Genomic DNA, 20,584 nt, shown 5'->3' on the forward strand with positions numbered 1-20,584 from the left:
AAAAAAAAAAAAAATAGCACTTGAATAACTGGTTTACAATTTGGATAAACATTGAGGAGAGCCTACTTCAAACCACAGGCACAAAACATTCCAAAAAGATTCAATTTTTAAATCTAAAAGTGAAATTGTAGAAGTCTTACAAACGCTTATCTTCTTATTGTCATTTTGAATTTTTACACGCTACATTGCAATCCTCCTGCTTTAGGGGTGACCCTGCCCCTCCTGGCCCACGTGTCTCCCAGGCTCTGATTCTGCAGCTTTTACACTGATGACTCTGGAAGGAGCAGCTTCAACCCCCACCTTACTGAACTCCAGAGCCATAAACTCGCTTCCCTTCTGGCCTCCACCTAAGCATCCCCAGAAGTCAACACCTGCCAAACCCAACTTATTCACCTCTCCAACACCCCACCTAACCAGTGCCCCTCCCCCCATACCCATCAAATGCAGCCACCCAGGCCAACAATACCTAGAAGTCACCTCTCACTCGCCCCTTCCTACTTCCCACTCCCACAAGGCTTGCATGGTGGTCAAGAGTTTGGACCTGGGTTTAGGGTGTCAGGCTTGAATCCAAACTCTGCTTCTTGATATCTGTGACTTTAAGCAAAGGACTTCACTGTTCTTGCTCTCAGATTCCTAAGGAGAGTAACAATATGCACTTTACAGGTATACGATGGTGGCATCAGTGAGTTACCATCTCTGTACAGTGTTTGGATTCTTTTTTTTTTTTTAGACAGAGTCTCACTTTGTCACGCTAGGTAGAGTGGCATAGGGTCATAGCTCACAGCAATCTCAAACTCTTGGGCTCAAGCGATTCTCTTGCCTCAGCCTCCCGAATAGCTGGGACTACAAGTACCCACCACAATGGCTGGCTATTTTTAGAGGTGAGTTCTCACTCTGGCTCAGGCTGGTCTCGAACCTGTGAGCTCAGGCAATCCACCTGCCTCAGCCTCCCAAGTGCTAGGGTTACAGGCGTGAGCCACCATGCCTGGCCTTCTGTACAGTGTTTGGGACAGTATCTGGGACTTTCTAAGAGCTCCGTAAATGTTGGCTACTTGTTATGACAAAGATTTTTACCCAGTAAAGTCCAGTTCAGGCCTCCTCCATGTTAGCAGATTTCACTTCCTGGGCCCTCAGCTGGCTCCATGCTCTGGCTCCATTGCCACCACCCAGTAGCACTTGTGGAGTGCTAGCTGTGTGCATTGCTTTGGGGGGAGGGACCTATTAACTTGTCACCCCCTCCCCCCTGTTCACAGGTTTGTCTAGGGCCCAGTGTCCTTGTTTGTCCTGGAGTGTAGGAGGAGTTGGGCTCAGATGATTAACAGAAGACACTCACTGATTAACAGAAGACAAAAGGCTTGGCCTGGGAACAGGCTTGCGCACAAATGGCCTTCATTCAGTAGGATCCAGCAAGCCAGGGGTGAGAATGTTCATGACCAGTTAAAACTCCCTCACAGTTATGGGTTTCATGTACAGAACTGCATTAAATACCAGAAAGGTCATTTCTGGATTCAAACTGCCAACACCCAGCCTCTTGAGAGTACATGCATGAGGCTGGGCTAAGAACCCAGTGTGAGTGACCTGAGACCCCTGCCTGGAACAGTGTGGCCAAGATGGAACAGACCTAGCTTGGACGGTCAGGGCACTCAGGCCCTGAGAATGGGGATGGTTCATTATGGCAACCCCCCCCCCCCACGTTCTGACAGCCTATTAACTGGGGTAAAGACACCTACACACACTTACACAGAACTCTCCTGGGGATGCCCCTTCACCCACCGACCCCAAGGCACACCTGCCAGTCCCAGCCTCTGGGGCAGTGAGAGTCATGCTTGGCAGCATGGCGCCAAATCTTAGTTCGGTAGGGCTGCATGGCACATAATGCACAAGGCGCACGCTTGGAGCCCCACACTTACACCCCACACAAAGGCGCACTGTCACTGTCACTCCCTGAACATGCTCAGTCACCACACAGCACAATCCCACACTCTCCTTGTGGAGACCCACACTCCCAGCATCCCCTCTCCAGCTCTCCAGAGCATCCCCTCTTCCGCCCTAGGCCCGCCCCCTTCGGCTTCGGTCCCGCCCCAGGCCCGCCCCTTCAGCTCAGGCCCTGCCCTAGTCCCCGCCCCTTCAGCTCCGGTGCCAATCCATTTCCCGTCCTGCTTTTGCGCGGTCCGTGTCACGCAGCTGCACTGTAGATGAGGCCTGTGCGACTCATGAAGGTGTTCGTCACCCGCCGGATCCCGCCCGAGGGCATTGCTGCGCTCACCCGGGCTGCAGAGTAAGAGCCCGACCCCTGCCCTCCGTTCCGCGGTCCCCTCCTACGAGCACCCTGCTGGGGGTGGTGTGGGGACGAATCCCCAGAGCCCGGAGCACCAGTGCCCTGGCCACCCTGCGGGTGCCCGCCCGAAGCTGCACCAGGGCGGACTGGGGGTGGCTTTTAGAGGGCCCAGTTGTTCCGGGGTGGAGGTAAGAGAGGAGGACGGGAAGGTCCCAAGGACCCGGCAGAGCCAAGTCTGGCGCTTGGGCCTGAACCAAACTTTTCAACTGTGTCCAGCTGGGACCTGCCGGAGTTTTGGGAAGACTTAGAAAAAGTTCTCTGGGGCCCAGCTTTCCCCACTTGCGATGACCCTGGGACCTGCAATTCCCCTAGGCGCTGGGTGTGTAGGAGGGGCACCTGGAGAGGGTCATGACCTTTGGATAGAGAAATTGGCCATGAGACAAGGCAAAGTCCAAGCTGTTAATTCTTGACTCTCCCCCAGGGAGATGAGGTCAGGGACCATGGTGATCGCTGACCCACCCCCTTGGATGTTTGCCTATGGGCCTTTGAAGACCTTTTTTAAACTGAACCCTTTCTGTCTGCCAGCCTTGCCAGGTGCTTCATATACATAAATTTATATTCATTGCAACACAGTGAAGTCAGTATTATAATTCCCACTTCACAGATTAAAAACTGGATGCTGGGAGGGGCTAAGTATTGTCTGAAGTCATACAGCTCCCAGGTGGTGGGGCTGGGGTTCATACTCAGCCCTCTCTACTGCATTTTATCAGATCTGCATTTCCAGTATCAGGAAGAGGTGGGACCCAGTCTTAGCAACCAATTCTAGAGGAAAATGAAATTTTAAAATTTCGTTCAGGGCAACAAAACCTTTGCTGAGGACCTGCTTTGTAGAAGCAGGAGAAAGTGGAAAGTGGAAAACAGCACTAGTAGTAGCAGCAGCTCACTGTGTGCCCTGCTGGGGCAAAGGGAGATGAAAGCGCTTGGGACTCAGTAGGCACCTGGGGCTCAGGGGGCGAGGTGCTGCGAGTGTCCTGAGCACACATAGACGCTCCCTGCGTGTTGGCTGCACTGAATTCATTGGCAAGGGCTGGAGGCAGAGCAGCTCCACTGGGAAAAAAGCCTGGTTCTCACAAGCAGCCATAGAAGCCGCCCTGAAGCTCTCGGCGTGCAGTTGCTTCGTCTCATAAGATCTCCAGTCTGGTAGTTTTCTGGACTCGTAAGACACCCTGTATGATGTATGAACACCCCCCACAGATACTCACACTGCCCTTCCCTACAGTGGGCTGCTGCTTGGCCACTCGAGACCTCCTGTGAGTGGGAGAAAGCTCTTGCGTTGTGCTGAGATCCACCCCCAGGACTTTCCCTTGTAGTTCAGGCTCTGCTTTGGGGTCCCCTCAGCCCTGTCAGCTTCCTCTGTGACAACCTTCATTCTCCCACCACTCTCTTAGAACAGTTCTGAGGCTACCCAGGCCTGACTTTGACTCCCCATAGCTAGTCCCAGGCAGTGGGGTCAGAGCAAACAAACAGAAGGTGGAGTTTCCCAGCTCTCAGTACCAGGGCACGTGTGCAGCTGCCTGCCTCTCTTTTCCCCTCAGCTGTGAGGTGGAGCAGTGGGATTCGGATGAGCCCATTCCAAGCAAGGAGCTGGAACGGGGTTTGGCAGGGGCCCATGGCCTGCTCTGCCTCCTCTCTGACCGAGTGGACAAGAGGCTCCTGGATGCTGCAGGTCAGTGCACTGGGCAGGGCTGGGGAGGACTGCGAGGTGTCAGCCTCGTGGGGACACATCACCCTGCTGCTCCTGGCTCCCAGGCAACTCTGCAGGGCTCTCCCTGGGTTCTGAGTGTGTTTCTGGCAGTATCAGGCCAGAGGGGCAGTTTGCAGCTCCATCTGGCACACAGCACACATACTGCCCCTCCCTGCTGCTGTGAACCTTGGGGCACCCTAGAAGGGTAGAGACCATGGTGAGGAGACAGTGGGCTCTCCTCCAGCCCTGCCACAACCTTGCTTTGTGACTTTGTGCAAGACCCTGCCCCTCCTGGGCCTGTGTATAGAAGCAGGAGGACCTAGCTCAGTGCTAAGCACTAGCAGGCACCCCAGGATGTGTTTCCTGCCAGCCACAGGTTCCAGCCCTGGGCTGGGTGAACATCAATCACCCTGTGAAGTAGTTGTGACAGTTTTAAGAAAAGGTTCAGACTCAGCTACTGGATGTAGAAGGCTCCTTGTGAGTCAGTACTGTGGTAATCCCTGCCTGACAGCCTAGAAGTTTCTGGTGCCGTTTGGAGGAGAGCGTGTGAGAGTGTCACACTCCAACTGCCTTCTTGGTGCTCTCAGAGGTGTCCATGGGGAGGCCCCAAGTGTGGCTGAAGGAGACCTGAGTCTTCATGGAGTGAATAGTACAGCGAATAGGCACGGGGTACTGGTGACGGAGGCCCTGTGTGAACCCCAGCTCTGCTGAAGACTGGACCAGGCTATTTACCCTCCCTGAGCCACAGTGTCCACAGCTGGACAAAAAAGGATAGTTCAGGCTTGGCCCCTGTAGCTCAGTGGCTGGGGTGCCAGCCCACTAACACCAGAGCTGGCAGGTGAAAACCCAGCCTGGGCCTGCCAAATAATGAGAACTGCAACCAAAAAATAGCTGGGTGTTATGGTGGACACCTGTAGTTTCAGCTACTTGGGAGGCTGAGGCAAGAGAATCACTTGAGCCCGAGAGTTTGAGGTTGCTGTGAGCTGTGACGCCTCATCACTCTACTGAGGTCAACATAGTGAGACTGTCTCAAAAAAAAAAAAAAAGAAAGAAAGGATAGTTCAGAGTTTCAACTGAAGAGCAGTGATAAAAGCTATTCCTTTTACTCTAAGAAAATAATAATAAGCAAGTGTCCCCATGCTAGTCCCCAGCAATGTGGCTTTAAATTCCAAGAGGAAAGGTATTAATGATGCCTTTTCTGTGCAACAGGAGCCAATCTCAAAGTCATCAGCACACTGTCCGTGGGTATTGACCACTTGGCTCTGGATGAAATCAAGAAGCGGTAATTGCACCTTGGGTTTAGAAGTTGGGCCTGGAGTGACTGTGAGGTGGGGGAAGAGGAGCTATTTGTTTTCACTTCATGTCCCTCAGCCATTCAGAGATTTAATGTAGCTGATGATAAAATCTGTCCACATATGCACAGATCAGTTACAATAAATCTGAGAGATCAGAAATAGTAGATAACTTCTATCTAGAAATCACTCTTTCTCATTCATTATCTTTTTTTGATCCTCACAAAAACCCCTTGAAGTTGGCTCGGCGCCTGTGGCTCAAGCGGCTAAGACGCCAGCCACGTACACCCAAGGTGGCAGGTTCAAATCCAGCCCGGACCCGCCAAACAACAATAATGGCTGCAACCAAAAAATAACCGGGCGTTGTGGCGGGTGCCTGTGGTCCCAGCTACTTGGGAGGCGGAGGCAGGAGACTCGCTTGAGCCCAGGAGTTGGAGGTTGCTGTGAGCAGTGAAGCCATAGCACTCTACCCAGGGGGACAGCTTTTTTGTCTCAAAAAAAAAAAAAAACCCTTGAAGTACAAAAGACAAGTATTATTTCCCTTTCAGATGAGGGCATTTAGAAAGGCTACTTGCCCCAGACCTTGAACTTTGATCTTCCATCTTCTTATTCTTCCCAAAATGGGAGGTAATCAACATGGAGATGAGGACTAACCATTCCTAAGTGTCCCTTTATAGTTTTGAGCTTCCTGACAGGCAGAGCAAGAAGGGAGCAAAGTAACATCATGGAAATGTCCCAGCAGTAGACGTTGGTGAAGGTTCTTGAGGCTGACGCTCATACCAGCTGTCTCATTTGTAGTGGGATCCGAGTGGGCTACACCCCAGATGTCCTTACAGACGCCACTGCTGAACTCGCAGTATCCCTGCTACTCACCACCTGCCGCCGTTTGCCAGAGGCCATTGAAGAAGTGAAGAAGTAAGTGAGCACCGGTGGGAAAGTTGGCTCTGCTTACTTAGCAGGTTCCTGAGCACCAGTGTCAGCTGGGCCCAGGCATAGTCCCTGTCCCTAGGTCTAGTGAGGGCCATAGATCTGCAATAAATGGCTGGAGAGGAAGTCATAAGAGTAGAGGAAAAGGGAGGGATAAGTCATCTCTGCTGGTTGGCACAAGAGTGGGGGAGGAGTGTGGATCACTTCCTGGAAGAGCAGCAGGTGGGCATCCTCTTGAACACTGAGAGAGAGGCCTGGGTCCACTGTCCTCACCCACAATGCTGAAATCTAAAAAGCTCTTAGTGCTGAAAGTTCTTTCATAAATTTTTGGGGAGCAAAACCTGACTGCACTAACATGAGGCTATTTAGGTTTTTATTTCTTTCACTCTATGTGAATATTCCTGAGCTCTGCAGTCCACACACCGTTGTGCTTAAAACAGGGTGCTGCTGACACTGCTGGGTGATGTAGAACACACCCTGCGCACTGCACTGCCTTTCTTTTTTTTTTTTTGAGACACTCTCACTATGTCACTTTTAGTAGAGTGGCTGTGGCATCATAGCTCACAACAACCTCAAACTCTTGGGCTTAAGCAATTCTATTGCCTCAGCCTTCCAAGACTCTTGCCTCAGTCTTCCTACAGACACCCGCCACAACACCCAGCTATTTTTTGGTTGTAGTTGTCATTGTGCATCAGGCCTGGGCTGGGTTCGAACCTGCCAGCCCCAGTGTATGTGGCTGGTGCCTTAACCACTGAGCTATAAGCGCCAAGCCCACACTGCCTTTCTAAAAACCAAACAATTTAAAAATTTGGCCTGAGGGTTTCAGATCAGGGATTTGGGTCCTGTATGTCAAGAGTTGGGGAAGACATCCCACGGGCAGGGCTGGCCTGGGGCGTGCAAGTGGCCCTCAGAGAATGGGGACCTGAAGTGCTAGGGCAGGGGGAGCTATGGGATTCACTAGACTTGATCTGAATGTCCTACTCTCTGGTTCATCTAAGAGTGGCCACCTTCATCAGAAGTGGCAACACAGAGTAGGCCTTGTGGCTTTGCTCTTTGTCCTGGAGGGTTGAGAGAACTTGTTTTGAATTGCAAATCCTGAGTTTGTAGCCTCTTGCTCCCAACTCTCCCCTGGCTATGTGACATCAGGCAGGTCACCCTTTCTGGCCTCAGTTTCCCCTTCTGTAAAATGGGATGAGGCCCCTTCCAGGCCTTCATGTCTGTGTTCCTAATGGCTTTAAAGCAGGAGTTCCTGCTGCTTCCCCACAGCACCGAGTGGCTGAGTCTACTGTCAGTCTTGTGACCTGAGGGCAGGTTCATACTTTGGACCACTGCTAGGGGTACTGGGTCTGCTTGAGGCTGGGCTTCTCACCCCACTTCCTCCCCACAGCGGAGGCTGGACCTCATGGAAGCCCCTGTGGATGTGTGGCTACGGACTCACGCAGAGTACTGTCGGCATCATCGGGCTGGGGCGCATAGGTGAGGCTCCCAGCTGCCCCCTTGCCTGCCCCTAGATGTCATGGCACTCATGGTTTGCTTCTGAGTCCCTGGCACCACATGGCTGAATGCTGAAAGTCCTTTGGAAAGGGTTGCCTTGCCCACACCATCTCAGGGCACTTTGCATGCAGTGAGGATATATCTCTAGTGAGAGATGCCACTTTTGTAAAATACAGCAAACGAATACATTTGAAGGAGTGAGGAGTTCCTTGAGAACTTACTAGGTGATAGAAGCAAGTTGCTAAGGGCCAGGGTTCTTTATGATTCCAGCTCAGTAAAGAACAGATGAAGGCTGGGAACACTGGATTGGGGCCTTTAGAGGTGGTTCCAGGCCCAGGAGCACTGAGGCCTGGATTCTTGAAAGCAGATGACTTGTGAAGCCTTAACTCAGCCCCAAGAGATCAGTTGGCAGAGTTTCCCAGCAGCTCTGCAGACAAGGCAGAGCTATTTTTCTTCTGTGGCCTCAGTTTGGAGAAGTCTGGTAGAAAGGCTTGGGCTGACCAGCCTAAGCAAGACTGAGACCCTGTCTCTACCAAAAATAGAAAAAGAAAAGTAGTTGGGCATTGTGGTGGGTGCCTGTAGTCCCAGCTACTTGGGAGGCTGAGGCAGGAGGATTGCTCAAGCCCGGGAGTTTGAGTTTGCTGTGAGCTACAATGCCACTGCACTCAACTCAGGGCAAAGAGTGCGACTATCTCAAAAAAAAGAAAGGTTTGGACCAAGCCAGGCAGCTGTGAGTGGTTCCCTCCTGCCTGGTGCAGGGGGAAGAGTGAGGGGAGAGCCTGTGGTGAGCTAGCAGCTCTGCCTCTCTCACTAGAGTTGCTTGGAGAAACTCAACAGCGTTGGGCATATTCTGAGTCTGAAAACCCAACCAGTCAAGCCTGTCTCAGAAGCAGCATGTATGAAAAGGTCTTGTAGGTTTAGGGCGAGTTGACATTGCCACGAAAAAGTCTTGAGAGGTTAGGGCAGCGCCTGCGGCTCAAAGGAGTGGGACGCCGGCCCCATATACCAGAGGTTGGGTTCAAACCCGGCCCCGGCCAAAACCAAAGACTGAAAAAAAAAAGTCTTGAGACGTCTGAGATGCATTCACAAAAATAGAGGCTCCAGAAGGAAGGAGGGAACTGCTTGACCAGGCATCTCCTGAGATACTAGTTCTGGTCTCAGAGAAGGTTGTCAAGTGGCCTTCGAGATGGTTGGGACCAGTGTCAGCCAGTCACAGCCACAGAGGAGCTGTCTCCAGGTCCCTGAGGGCAGTGTTGGCTGGCTGGGGGCTGGTTACACTAGGGCAGCCCCTAGCTGTGGATGAGAAGGGACCAGTTAACACTGGGGCTGTGCTGGTGGAAAGATCTGTCCCCCGAGAGCCTGTTGGATACTGCCCGGAGGGTTGGGAACAGCCCTGGACTCTTGACTCCTCGCCTCTAGGCCAGGCCATTGCTCGGCGACTGAAACCCTTCGGCGTCCAGAGATTTCTATACACAGGGCGCCAACCCAGGCCTGAGGAAGCAGCGGAGTTCCAGGCAGAGTTTGGTAAGTAAAACCTACGTTCCCACAGGAGCCCCATACCTGCCCAGTGGGGAGTTCTGTATCCCTGCATAGTGGCATTTGCAAGCAGAGCACAGGAGTCCCTGTGTGTCTGAGGGCGGCCACTCCTTCAGGTGTTGCCTGATCTGCTGCTCCAGACCACAGGCCAACTCTGGGAGTGTGGAATGTGCTCAGGTCTCAGGAGGGCACCCCAGGGCTCCTATCTCTCAGAGTCCCCTGTCACCACTCCTTGTGTAGCAGAGAAGCATGAATGAGGACAAACGTGAGGGAGAGCTGACCACTTTCACCCGCTTTCCTTGATAAACTGGTGGGCAGTACCCTGGCCTTTGTGTGCACCCCTCAGTCCCAGTGGATCCGCTCCCTGGTGGGGCACAGTGTGGTAAGCAGAGGGCAGGCTGGACTTCAGCTTTGCTTACCCCCTTGGCACTTTGGGCCCTGAAGGTGGTGAAAGCTAGAGTGGTCCAGACTCCAGTGTGACTTTGAAAATCTCCTGCCCCTCTCTGGCCTCAGTTTCCCCATCTGTTACACGAAGGGGCTTGGTGAATGGTTGTTGACTTTTTACAGTCATCCGGGTTGTCCAGGTAGAGAACAGGCCTTCAGGAAGTATCTTGGGAGCTTCTATTATGGGAGGAGGGAGGAAGGGTCTGGTCTTCCCATCTTGCTGTCCCTGACCTCTGACCAGTGTCTGATGGAGCCCTGCCCTCCCCAGTGTCTGTCCCCCAGCTGGCTGCCCACTCTGATTTCATTGTCGTGGCCTGCTCCTTAACACCTGAAACTAAGGAGCTCTGCAACAAGGACTTCTTCCAGAAGATGAAGAAAACAGCTGTGTTTGTCAACATCAGCAGGTATCCTAGGGCCAGTAGACATCCCTGGGTCACCCAGAGAGGAGCTGTCCCCACTGCTGTGATCTGGGGATCTTCTTCCCCATGGGTTGGTAATGAGATCCCAGGCCAAGCTGGCAGGTTTCCATCAACCAACCAACCGACTGAGAAATACACGAGATGTATAAGAGAGCCTGGGTGAGCAGGAAGAGCATCAGGACCAAGCCCAGCCTGGCTGGTTCCCAGCAACAGCCCTGGCCTGGCTCAGGGCCCGGCACTCAGTAGTGTTGATACAGGGAGCAAAGGTAGGATGAGCAGGAACTTAGTAGGGAACCTTGAGCAGGCCTTACCCCACAGAGGGGTGGACTTCATGGTCCAAATGGCCCTCCAGAGGCCAACTTCCTATGCTGCTGAGCCTGGGTCTGTCTGACTGTGACTGCAGTGATAGTTTGAACCTTTTGCTTCTGGGAAGTCTGATCCTAAAACTCAAGTTGTCCTGCTTCCTCAAATGTCCCAGGGGTGGCTTGGCATCCCATAGCATAGTGGTTATGCCAGCCACATACATCAAGGGTGGCAGGTTCAAACCCACCCTGGGCCAGCTAAACAACAATGACAACTGCAACAAAAAAATAGCTGGGCACCTGTAGTCCCAGCTACTTGGGAGCCTTAGGCAAGAGAATCACTTAAGCCAAAGACTTTGAGGTTGCTGTGAGCTGTGATGCCCTGGCACTCTACCAAGGGCAACATAGTGAGGCTCTGTCTCAAAAAAAGAAAACTGTCCCTGGGGGTGCTGCTGTGCATGTATGGAGGGCAGACCTTCCCTGTCTGCCTCTCTAGCCCCTTCTTAGCTGGTACCTGTTCAACCTGTTAAAGCCATTTGGAGGAAAGGATTGAACTAGGTTACTTCGAGGGTTCATCTACCTGAAAAGTGCCTATAGTTGCCAGAGTTTAGCTAAGAGGAGGTGACAGTGACGTGAGAGTGGCTGAGTGAAGCCTGTAGTACAGGGCAGTGCTTCTGGCCAGCAGTGGTCAGAGCTGCTATTTACTGAGCACCTGCACGCATCCAGGCGTACAGGGCCCTGCACTGTTCGTTATCACATAGTATGGAGTCTCTAGAAAACCAGTCCTGTACTTCAGGGGCTGCTAACTTCGATGGGGGAGGTGTTGGGTGTATGCTCATTTCTCTGCCCTTGTCTAGGCAGGGTCCTGATGGCATGCTGTGGTGGAATGGGTCACAAAACAAATGCAGACTTCTGGGCCCTGTTCATGCTATAGTGCATGTGCAAAAGCCCTAATCCTCCCAGCATTCCTGGGAGTCAGCTGGTCTTCTCATCTTACAGAGAAGGAGACTAAGGCTCAGAGAATATGAACTCTTGCCCAAGGTCACACAGCTAGAAAGTGGCAGGGTAAGGCCTGTATTTCTAAGTAAGCATCCTCTAAAACTTGAGACTTTAAAAGTCAGTGCTGAGTGTGAGTTGTTCTGCCCTAAAGGCAGCCTGGGTGGAGGGAGCCGTGGGGTAACAATATCACCACTGTCATTCCCAGGGGCGATGTGGTAAACCAGGACGACCTATACCAGGCCTTGGCCAGTGGTCAGATCGCAGCTGCTGGCCTAGATGTGACAACCCCAGAACCACTGCCTACAAACCACCCTCTTCTGACCCTGAAGAACTGTGGTAAGCACTGCAGCTTTCCTGAAGCAAACCCACTGCTGCCCTGGGGCCCTTCCTGAGGTACAATGCCACACACAAAGGGACTCACCCAAGGATCCTATTCTTCACACTGTTAGTGACACTGGTCCGTAATGGGAAGGGGCCAGCTGAGCACACTCAACTGGCTCTCTGTCCCTAAAGGAACAGAATGTAGAGCGCGCGCACACGCACACACACACACACACATTTTTTTTTTTTTTTTGTAGAGACAAAGAGTCTCCTTTTATCACCTTCAGTAGAATGCCGTGGTGTCACACAGCTCACAGCAATCTCCAACTCCTGGGCTTAGGCGATTCTCTTGCCTCAGCCTCCCAAGTAGCTGGGACTACAGGTGCCTGCCACAACACCTGGCTATTTTTTTGTTGCATTTTGGCTGGGGCCGGGTTTGAACCCACCTCCCTTGGTATATGGGGCCGGCACCCTACCCACTGAACCACAGGTGCTGCCCAGATGTATATATATTTTTTTGAGACAGAGTCTCACTATCTCGCCCCTGATAGAGTGCTGTGGTATCACAGCTCACAGCAACCTCAAACTCTTGGGCTCAAGCAATTCTTTTGCCTCAGCCTCCCAAGTAGCTTGGGACTACAGGCGCCCACAACACCAGGCTATTTTTTGGTTGTAGTTGTCATTGTTGTTTGGCAGGCGCTGGGTTTGAACCCGCCAGCTCTAGTGTATGTGGCTGGTGCCCTAGCCGCTGAGCTATACGTACTGAGCCGTAAATAACATTTATTTTTAAAAAGAGTGGGCTGACAACGTATCTTACACCTGTAGCTTTTCCTGGATAAAAACCCATAACTATAAATTCTATTATCAGTTTAAGTGTGGAAAACTAATTGTAACTTAAACACCAATATTTACAACTTGTGCCAGTCATCAAGCTGTTGTCTCTCAGTAGCAAAGCTTCCTTCTCTATTCTGCTTGTGGGGCTGGCCCTCTGTCCCAGCCCTGCCAGGCCCTGTCAGTGTGGGACATTGGGGGACCTGCTCTCAGCTGAGAGTGGCAACTGGCAGCACCAGTTCCTTCCTGTAGCTGCTGAAGAATCCAGTTTGCAGTTTTTCCAACACTCAGCCAGGCCTGTTGGGCCCCCCTCAGAGGTACAGGCAACAGCCACTCAATGCCCTGGCCACAGAGGTCTGAATTTCAGCTCCAGAGTGGCCCTGCCTTCAATATTCCAGGTTTTAACAATTCTACCCTTCCCCTCTGCCCCTCTAGTCCTTGCTTTAGGCAGTTACTACCCCTGTTACCCTAGTACTGGAGTTCTCATACTTTTGCATTCCTCAGTCACCAGGAAGGGTGACTCACCAAACACAGGTTGCTGGGCCCCAACTAGAGGGGTTCTGTCTCAGTCAGTCTGGGGTGGGGCTAAGACTGCACTTCCAGCTACCTCCCAAATGACACTGATACTGATGGTCGTGAGACCACACTTTGAGAATTACTGCCTCAATTTTGTTGTTTTTTTTTTTTTTTAATTTTTTTGCCTCTTCAGTTACCTAGTTAACAACTTTAGGCAAAGTTAATAATCCTTCATATTAAGTTCTCTCTATTCAGGTAGCTGGTGTGGCTTCTGCCTCAGACTGAATGGTCAAGCCCTTAGGCTGTCTTGGCCAGTCCCTGTGTCTTTAAGTTCTGGAATAGAAACACAAATGGGAGGTCTTTAACCACCTTCCCCAGTGAATGCTCCCAATGTTGTAGCCCTTGGAAACTCTACAGTCTTGCCTCCTACTCCAGCCTGCAAGGAACATTAGCTGTAATGTCAGGGCTGTTTGCATGGCCAAGAAAATTAGCCCCATCCCCCAAGACCTAGGAGTTTAGCTCAGGGCTCTAGGTACTGGGTATTGCTTTCTAAGGAATGTTTTTTAAATAAGAGATTAGGTCTTGCTATGTTGCCCTGCTGGACTCAAACTCCTGGGCTCAAGGTATCCTCCTGCCTCAGCTTCCCAAGTAGCTGGGATTACAAGCAGATGCCTCCACACCTAGCTGGCAATTCTCTGGGAATAAGCACTTGCTCTGTAGTGGGACCAAAGGGACCTGTGCTGTCTCACACTTCATCTTGGAGTTATTTCTGTAGATCAGAAACCCTATGGCTCTGTGCCATCATTTTGAGGGACACAGGGTGTGGGTGGTCATTGTTAAATCGTACCATTAATTGAAGGGTTGGGTCTAGGTTAGTGCTAAGACCCCTGCTAGTGCCAACGTTGTTGTATTTGGGATATAAACCTCTCATCCACTTATGTCTCGTTTCAGTAGCCTGGAGTCCCTTTATTCTGTCCCTTTGAACCTCAGCCTTGGGGGAGTGGGGTGCTTAGTGGCAGCAGGAGGAAAGGCAAAGCAAGGCCTAGATCAGGCCACTTCTTTTTATTTTTCTTACTGGCAAACACAAGCCATAATAAAAGGCCAACTGAAGATTTTATTTATTTATTTAAGACAGAGTCTTACTTTGTCCCCCTCAGTAGAGTTCCATCGTGTCTTAGCTCACAGCAACCTCAAACTCTTGGGCTCAAGCCATCCTCTTGCCTCAGCCTCCTGAGTAGGTGGGACTACAGGTATCTGCCACAACGCCTGGCTATGTTTTAGAGATGGGGTCTTGCTCTTGCTCAGGCTGGTCTCAAACTTGTGAGTTCAAGCGATCTACCCACCTTGGCCTCCCAGAGTGCTGGAATTACAGGTGTGAGCCACTGTAATTGGCCTGGCCCCCAACTGAAGATTTAAACCACCCTTCATATCCCCCCCTTCCACTCTTTTCCAGTGATCCTGCCCCACATTGGCAGTGCCACCCATGGAACTCGCAACGCTATGTCCTTGCTGGCAGCTAACAACTTGCTGGCTGGCCTGAGAGGGGAGCCGATGCCCAGTGAACTCAAGCTGTAGCCAAACAGAAGACATCAAGGGCTGGGAGGAAAATAGCACCCTGGTGTTCTGTTGGGTGTGCCTACAGGTGGAGCCAAGGGGAAGTCTGATCTGTCCTGATTCTTCGAGGAAGGACTGGTGCTGGTAGATGTGCTCGCTACATTTGTGGTTGGGGGGGAAGCTAAGAAAAAAAGAGCATCAAACTCAGTATAGTGCCTTGTGCCTGTAGTCCCAGCTCCTCAGGAGCCTGAAGCCAAGAGTTTGAGGCTGCAATAAGCCATAATGATGCCTGGGAAAAGCCACTACACCCTAGCCTGGGTGACACAGTGAGACCCCCATCTCTAAAAATAAATAAATAAAAAGAGCATCTGCTTACTTCTCCTAAATCAGGGCTTCTAGTGGTATGCTTGTCTCTGCTTCCCTCCCCAGCCCTCTCCCCCAAGCATTTTCATTATTAGAGCCTGTCCAAACCATGTTACTCCTGATCCTCTTTGCCCTAATTCCTTCATTTGTCCCTTACCCACAATAGAACACGCAAGCAGAGCCCAGCTGTGACCATGACACTTGAATCTGAAACCTAGACCATCTGGAAAATTAAAGAGCACATACAAGTAGAGTTAATTAGAAGAAATGAAAATTAGGTAAGGGCACAACGCTTACCTTCTTTTGGTCAAGAATAATTGCAAGTAGGTGGGTTTCTTAATTTTAACACGAATTTCAGCTCCTGTACACTCTGCTCCCTTGCCCGGCTCATCTGCCATCCCTGCAGGTGGATACTCTCTTATTAATCATCACCTCACCCACTCCCCAAAGTCCAGCCACAGCATCTCCACTGCCAAAGCCCTGCTTTGTTCTCAAGGAATCAGCTTCCAGTTTTAAGCCTGCTGCCAAACTGGCAAATGGGGCTTTCAACTTGGGAAGCAGGTCAGGGAACGGCACACAGGGGAGCAGGTCTTCTGAGAGCAGCCAGGCGGACCAAAACAAAACCTCACACACATCCGTAGCTCAGAGACAGAAAAGGCAGGCAGGGGGAAGGCAGAAGGGAATAATTTGAAGGAAACCACCAGTAATTGTTAATAATTGACAACAATATCTTCTAGTAGGTGTGATTTTAAAAAAAAGTACTCATCAAAGCAGGATTAGCAGAGAAAGAGATATGACCCTTTTTTTTTTTACCATAACAACCTAGGTAAAGAAAAAGAACACATATTTAGAGGCATTGATATGACAAATTTTTTATTTCATAATATCAAATTGTGACCAGCATAGCACCACTGACATGGGTGCCTTGATAGAACTTTCAGGATTCTACATGATCATGCCAGGCTATAATTAAGGCTAACCAATCAAAATTCAGGTACCCAATAACAGTTATAATCCAGGTAGAAACTACAGATCATAGGAACCCTGGGACTGGTTTTCCAGGGAACCTTGGAATTATTTTTTAAGTGCTATACCATGTACAAGGACACTGGCCCACAAGCTTGCTTCTCAAACTTAGAAACTGACTGACTAAGAGGTAGATGAGAGATTCCAGATTCCATCTAGCAGTGGAGAGGCAGGGCTCCTGCGTGCATCAGAGAGAGGCCCCTGACGCAAAGTCTGCTTACAGACAAGGGGAGGTGAAGGGGCAGGCTGCTGGCACAACCCCTCAAGACAGACAAGACAGAGGTTTGCACTGCCCTGCTGGTGGCACTAGCTCCTCTCCACAGGCCCAGTTCTTAGTTCTCCCCCTTCCTAGTTCTCTGTGCTGACTCACTTGAATCCCAAGATCAATCTGCTCCTAAGACACCAGTCCCTATACCACACAGTGGTGGATGCAGTGTCTCCTCGCACTGTCAGAACACGGTAGCTAACGATGAGCCATACATAGAACTGAATAGAACAGGTGATCCCACAGCCTCCAAAGGCCGCTTTCCTACATCTCCTAAGAGGAGGAATCACAGGTTTCCCTTTGGGTTTTCCTCCCTGGGAATCAATTCATAGGAGACCCCCAAGCTCCTCTGGAACATTATGAATTATCTGCCGATGTATAACTGCACACACTAAAAGGAGAAGACACATGTTTTTGTTTTAGGTTCCACATAAATACTTAAGCTTTCTAAACACCAGAACTAAATAATTTCTCTGAATTACCACAATGATTTGGTATCTCAAAATAAAATGAACTCATGTTCATGCATGAATTAAACTGACTTCATGAGTTCTATGGAAATGCATTAATCTGTGCTGTTCCTCTCCACACACAAGCCAGGGCTTGGCCTACCACAGGTGCCACCAATAGCCCCAATGGCACAGGGTCAATGGCAAGGTGGGGCCTGGGAAGTAAGCCTGGAGAGGCCCTGGGCAGTGATCCAAAGCAACTTGGCGACTTCTGTGCTACAGGCTGCCTAACTGTTACGGAGCCTGGAAAACAGCCATGAGTGATGTTTGGATTTCAAACCATTTTTAACATTCAGTATTGGATTGGGGAAATAACAATAAAAGTTTAGGATCTACATTGTTAAAGTACAGTATATAATAGTAATAAAGCCCATAGGGTGGCATTTTTGGTTAGTTTTTAACTGACAGCAGTCCTCTAGGCCTGGAAGGGACACTATATGGGGCATGGGAGTATGAAGAAATGAAGCCGAGAACAGGCTTGTCCTTGGGTGGGATGCGTTGGCCTTTGACATCTCGATGGAGCAAAGGGTAAATGTGCCAAGAAAGACCCCACAAAACATGACTCCACATCATTGGAACAAAGACAAACACTAGCTTTTCTTTGACTTCCTAACATGGAACTGTAACATGTCATACAAGTTGGTTAAGATACTGCTAAAACAGCACATACAGAAACAATACCTTACTTGTCACTTTCTACAAGTACATACTCCATTTACAACTTTGTTTTTAAAACCAGAAAAAACTGTTAAAACATCCGACAGTGATGTATTCAAAAGTATATACACCTAATAGTCCAAGAGAATGCTCGCTCTGGACCCAGTGTCAGCACCATCAAAGTGCAGTGTCTGTGACTGCAAATCAGACCAAAATAAAAAATACAGTACTTTCTGAGGCCTAGGAATAGCTCATGATACACTTTAAAGCATTTGTGGCAGACAAGCGTGTCCTCAAGGGCCTTCCTTTCAGACAGGCGCCAAGTCACCACTGGTTACACATAAGTGCATTTTGCATCACTGTACAGAGATATAATATTCCCATCAGAGGGTATAGGAAATTTAATTAAATGCTTCACAGAGTTTTATAAAAATTGCTAAAAAATTTTTTTTGCACTTCAATTTTTTAATTGTTAAATGTGCCACTTTTAACAACATCAATTAGAAACTACTTTATGACTGTAGTACTCAACCCTAAGGAAGAACTGGGTTTCAGGGATTGCATCCCTCTCCCAAGGCATGCCCTCCACTCAGGAGCGCAGCAGCACTAACGCTGCCTTTATTCGTCCTCCACTTATTAGTTACTGAAATTTGCAAGAGCCACTGGGTGGCCTGAAGCTTCAAACCCAGTGGCACTCCTTGCTTACCGAGAGAGATTTCAGTTTCAGCCCCACAGCTGTCCTCACCACTGTGTCGCGAGGACACATAGCTAGAGCAGAGTGCTGGGGAGGTTGCTGCTCTGCCAGCGCAGGCAGGTGGTCTTCGAGTGTTTATACAGGTGACTAGACTGGCTGAACCTCTTGCCGCACTTCAGGCAGGCATAGGGCTTTTCACCTGTGTGAACGCGGATATGCTTCTTGCAATCTGTCAAAGTCAGGAAAGTTTTGCAGCAGATTTTGCAGGCATACTTGCGAGCTCCCTCTACAACCAAAACGTTGTGCTCTGATAAGGCCTTCTTGCACTTTGATAGGACATCAGCAGATGCCCTGGTCAACTGTGGAGGGCCAGGCTGGGAAGGATGGCCATTATCAAATGAGGAGGTAGCCCCATTCATCATGAGCTGGGAACTGGCAGAATTTTCTGGGATCTGTGAGCTCCTGACGGAAGTTACAACTGGCATTTTTGGAGCTATGCGGCGGTAGTATGGAAAGTTACTGGCTCCTCCCCTTGGGGAGCCTATCATAACCCTGGAGAAGGAGGAGTGGAGGCCCAAGCCAGACCTGGAAAAATCCATCCCAAACTGTTCTCCTTGGTAGCCAGATGTCTGCACACATGGCAAGCCCATCACCTCCTGCATAGGCCTAACAAAGTGGGAGTCCGCAGGTTCACTAAATGGGTTCTCCACGTGGGAGCCAGGGGCAGAAGAGGGCCCGCCTGCAGGCCCAGACTCTGGACTCAACAAATAAGGTGCCTCACCCTCTAGCCTGCAGTCACTAGTGGTGTTTGGGATATTATCGTCATTGTTCTGATTTGCACTAAAGTTACTTCCTCTACTCTTATTAAGAAAATTTGAAATACTAAAAGTTGACTTATGCTCTAAGTTATTTGTGACTTCTAAAATATGGATGTCACCTACTCTGTCCGTGGTAGACTGGGGATCTGAAAAACTCCGATCACTGCTTTCAGGGCTGAGGTCTATCTTCTCAGCACTGACCACAACTCCTTCCACTTCCACAGACTCGCTGCCTTCTGCCTGGGAGGTCACATCACTCACTTCATCCTGAGGTTCTGGTGAGCTCAGGGGCTCAGATTTAACCACCACTCTCATGTGTTCCTTCTCCCCAAGGCCAACCTCAGGATTTTCACACTGAAAACTACTTTTCTCAGTTGCAGTTTCCTGATCAAAACTAGTTTCAACCTGAGTTGCACGTGAGGCCATAGATAATTGTGGCATGTTGCCAGCACTGTTGTCAGACTGGCTGGGCACCTGGGCATCTTCTTGAGCGCCAAAAGACTGGTCAAACATGATAGCACTGTCTTCCTGGTTGTCGGTCATTCCATCAGCTTTAGGGTTATCCACAATTTTTAGAGAATCTGGTGAAAAGAACTCCTCCCGAGAATGAACCCCTGAAGGCCCATTCTCTGGTGTAACATCTGAAATGGCAGATTCATCCATGGAGGGTCGGAGGCGCTGTCTGGCCCGCTCCTCTGCGGACTGCTTGCGCTTATGAAGGCGTCTCATGGGGAAGGCCGTCCGCTGGTCCAGGTTACTGCGCATGGACGAGCTCATGGGGGCCGGCTGTTCCTCACCACCCTGGCTGGAACTGAGGGCTGAGCTCACGATGCTCAGCCCCAGCTGCTGCAGCATGAAGGAGCGCTGCATGCGGGCGCTCTGCTCCTGCACGCGCTCACTGGGGGGTGACATGGGCAGCGTCCTTGTCGTTAGGTAATGTTTACATGCCTTAACCACAGAGTTCAGATGCAGGTGAGAGGCTGCCAATAAGACATCCATAACATTGCTTTCTCCCAGCATAAGGGTGGAGGTATACATCATGTCAATCAGTGCAGCAAAGGCCTCTGCTGTCACCACCTCACTATCCAGCTGGATCATGTTCATGGTCTGATCTCCCTCTGCCACTGAAAACAGGGCTCGGAAATGTGTGCTGCAGGCTGCCAGCACGGAGCGGTGGGCTTTAAAGTGTCTATTCCCCACTACAATGACACAATCACAGAGCTGACCATGAAGTCTCTGATAGTTCAGTTGCTGGAAGATCTGTTCAAAGTGACCAGGAAAATCCATGATCCTACAGGAAAACAAAGAAAGAAAAGTATTAAGACTTAGATAAGCTTAAGTCAAAGTCAGAACACAAAGTGTGGGATGAAAAGAGAGGCACAGGTGGCCAAACCAGAAACGTTTCCAGCTTGTGATGTCTCTGATGACAGGCGTATACGTAAGAACTTAATAAAGAGCAAACACCAGCTTAGCTATCAGCCCACAAAGTACACACACATCGGCTCGGCTCCTATAGCTCAACCGGCTAAGGCGCCAGCCACGTACACCTAAGGTGGCGGGTTCGAATCCCCAGCCTGGACCCGCCAAACAACAAT

General features: G+C 50.3%; 2 protein-coding genes across 2 annotated transcripts in view; one reads left to right on the forward strand and one right to left on the reverse strand.

Annotated features, from left to right (window-relative positions):
• The first annotated feature begins 2,143 nt into the window (after nt 1-2,143).
• GRHPR (glyoxylate and hydroxypyruvate reductase) lies at nt 2,144-15,043 on the forward strand. Its single transcript, XM_003785142.3, has 9 exons — nt 2,144-2,278; nt 3,874-4,004; nt 5,232-5,304; nt 6,113-6,229; nt 7,629-7,717; nt 9,155-9,259; nt 9,984-10,119; nt 11,641-11,771; nt 14,557-15,043. Exons 1-9 carry the CDS (start codon nt 2,196-2,198, stop codon nt 14,676-14,678), a joined length of 987 nt encoding a protein of 328 aa, XP_003785190.1. The 5' UTR covers nt 2,144-2,195; the 3' UTR covers nt 14,679-15,043.
• Nucleotides 15,044-17,951: 2,908 nt separating this feature from the next.
• The window catches only part of ZBTB5 (zinc finger and BTB domain containing 5), a 17,621-nt gene continuing 14,988 nt past the window's right edge, over nt 17,952-20,584 (reverse strand). Inside the window, exon 2 of the mRNA XM_012802423.1 lies at nt 17,952-20,280. Coding sequence (XP_012657877.1) covers nt 18,246-20,276 — 2,031 coding nt within the window. The 5' untranslated portion in view covers nt 20,277-20,280 and the 3' untranslated portion in view covers nt 17,952-18,245. The remainder of the gene's footprint in view (nt 20,281-20,584) is intronic.

The sequence above is a fragment of the Otolemur garnettii genome, unplaced genomic scaffold (genome assembly GCF_000181295.1).
Source record: "Otolemur garnettii isolate 467f Iridium unplaced genomic scaffold, OtoGar3 scaffold00014, whole genome shotgun sequence".
NCBI lineage: Eukaryota > Metazoa > Chordata > Mammalia > Primates > Galagidae > Otolemur > Otolemur garnettii.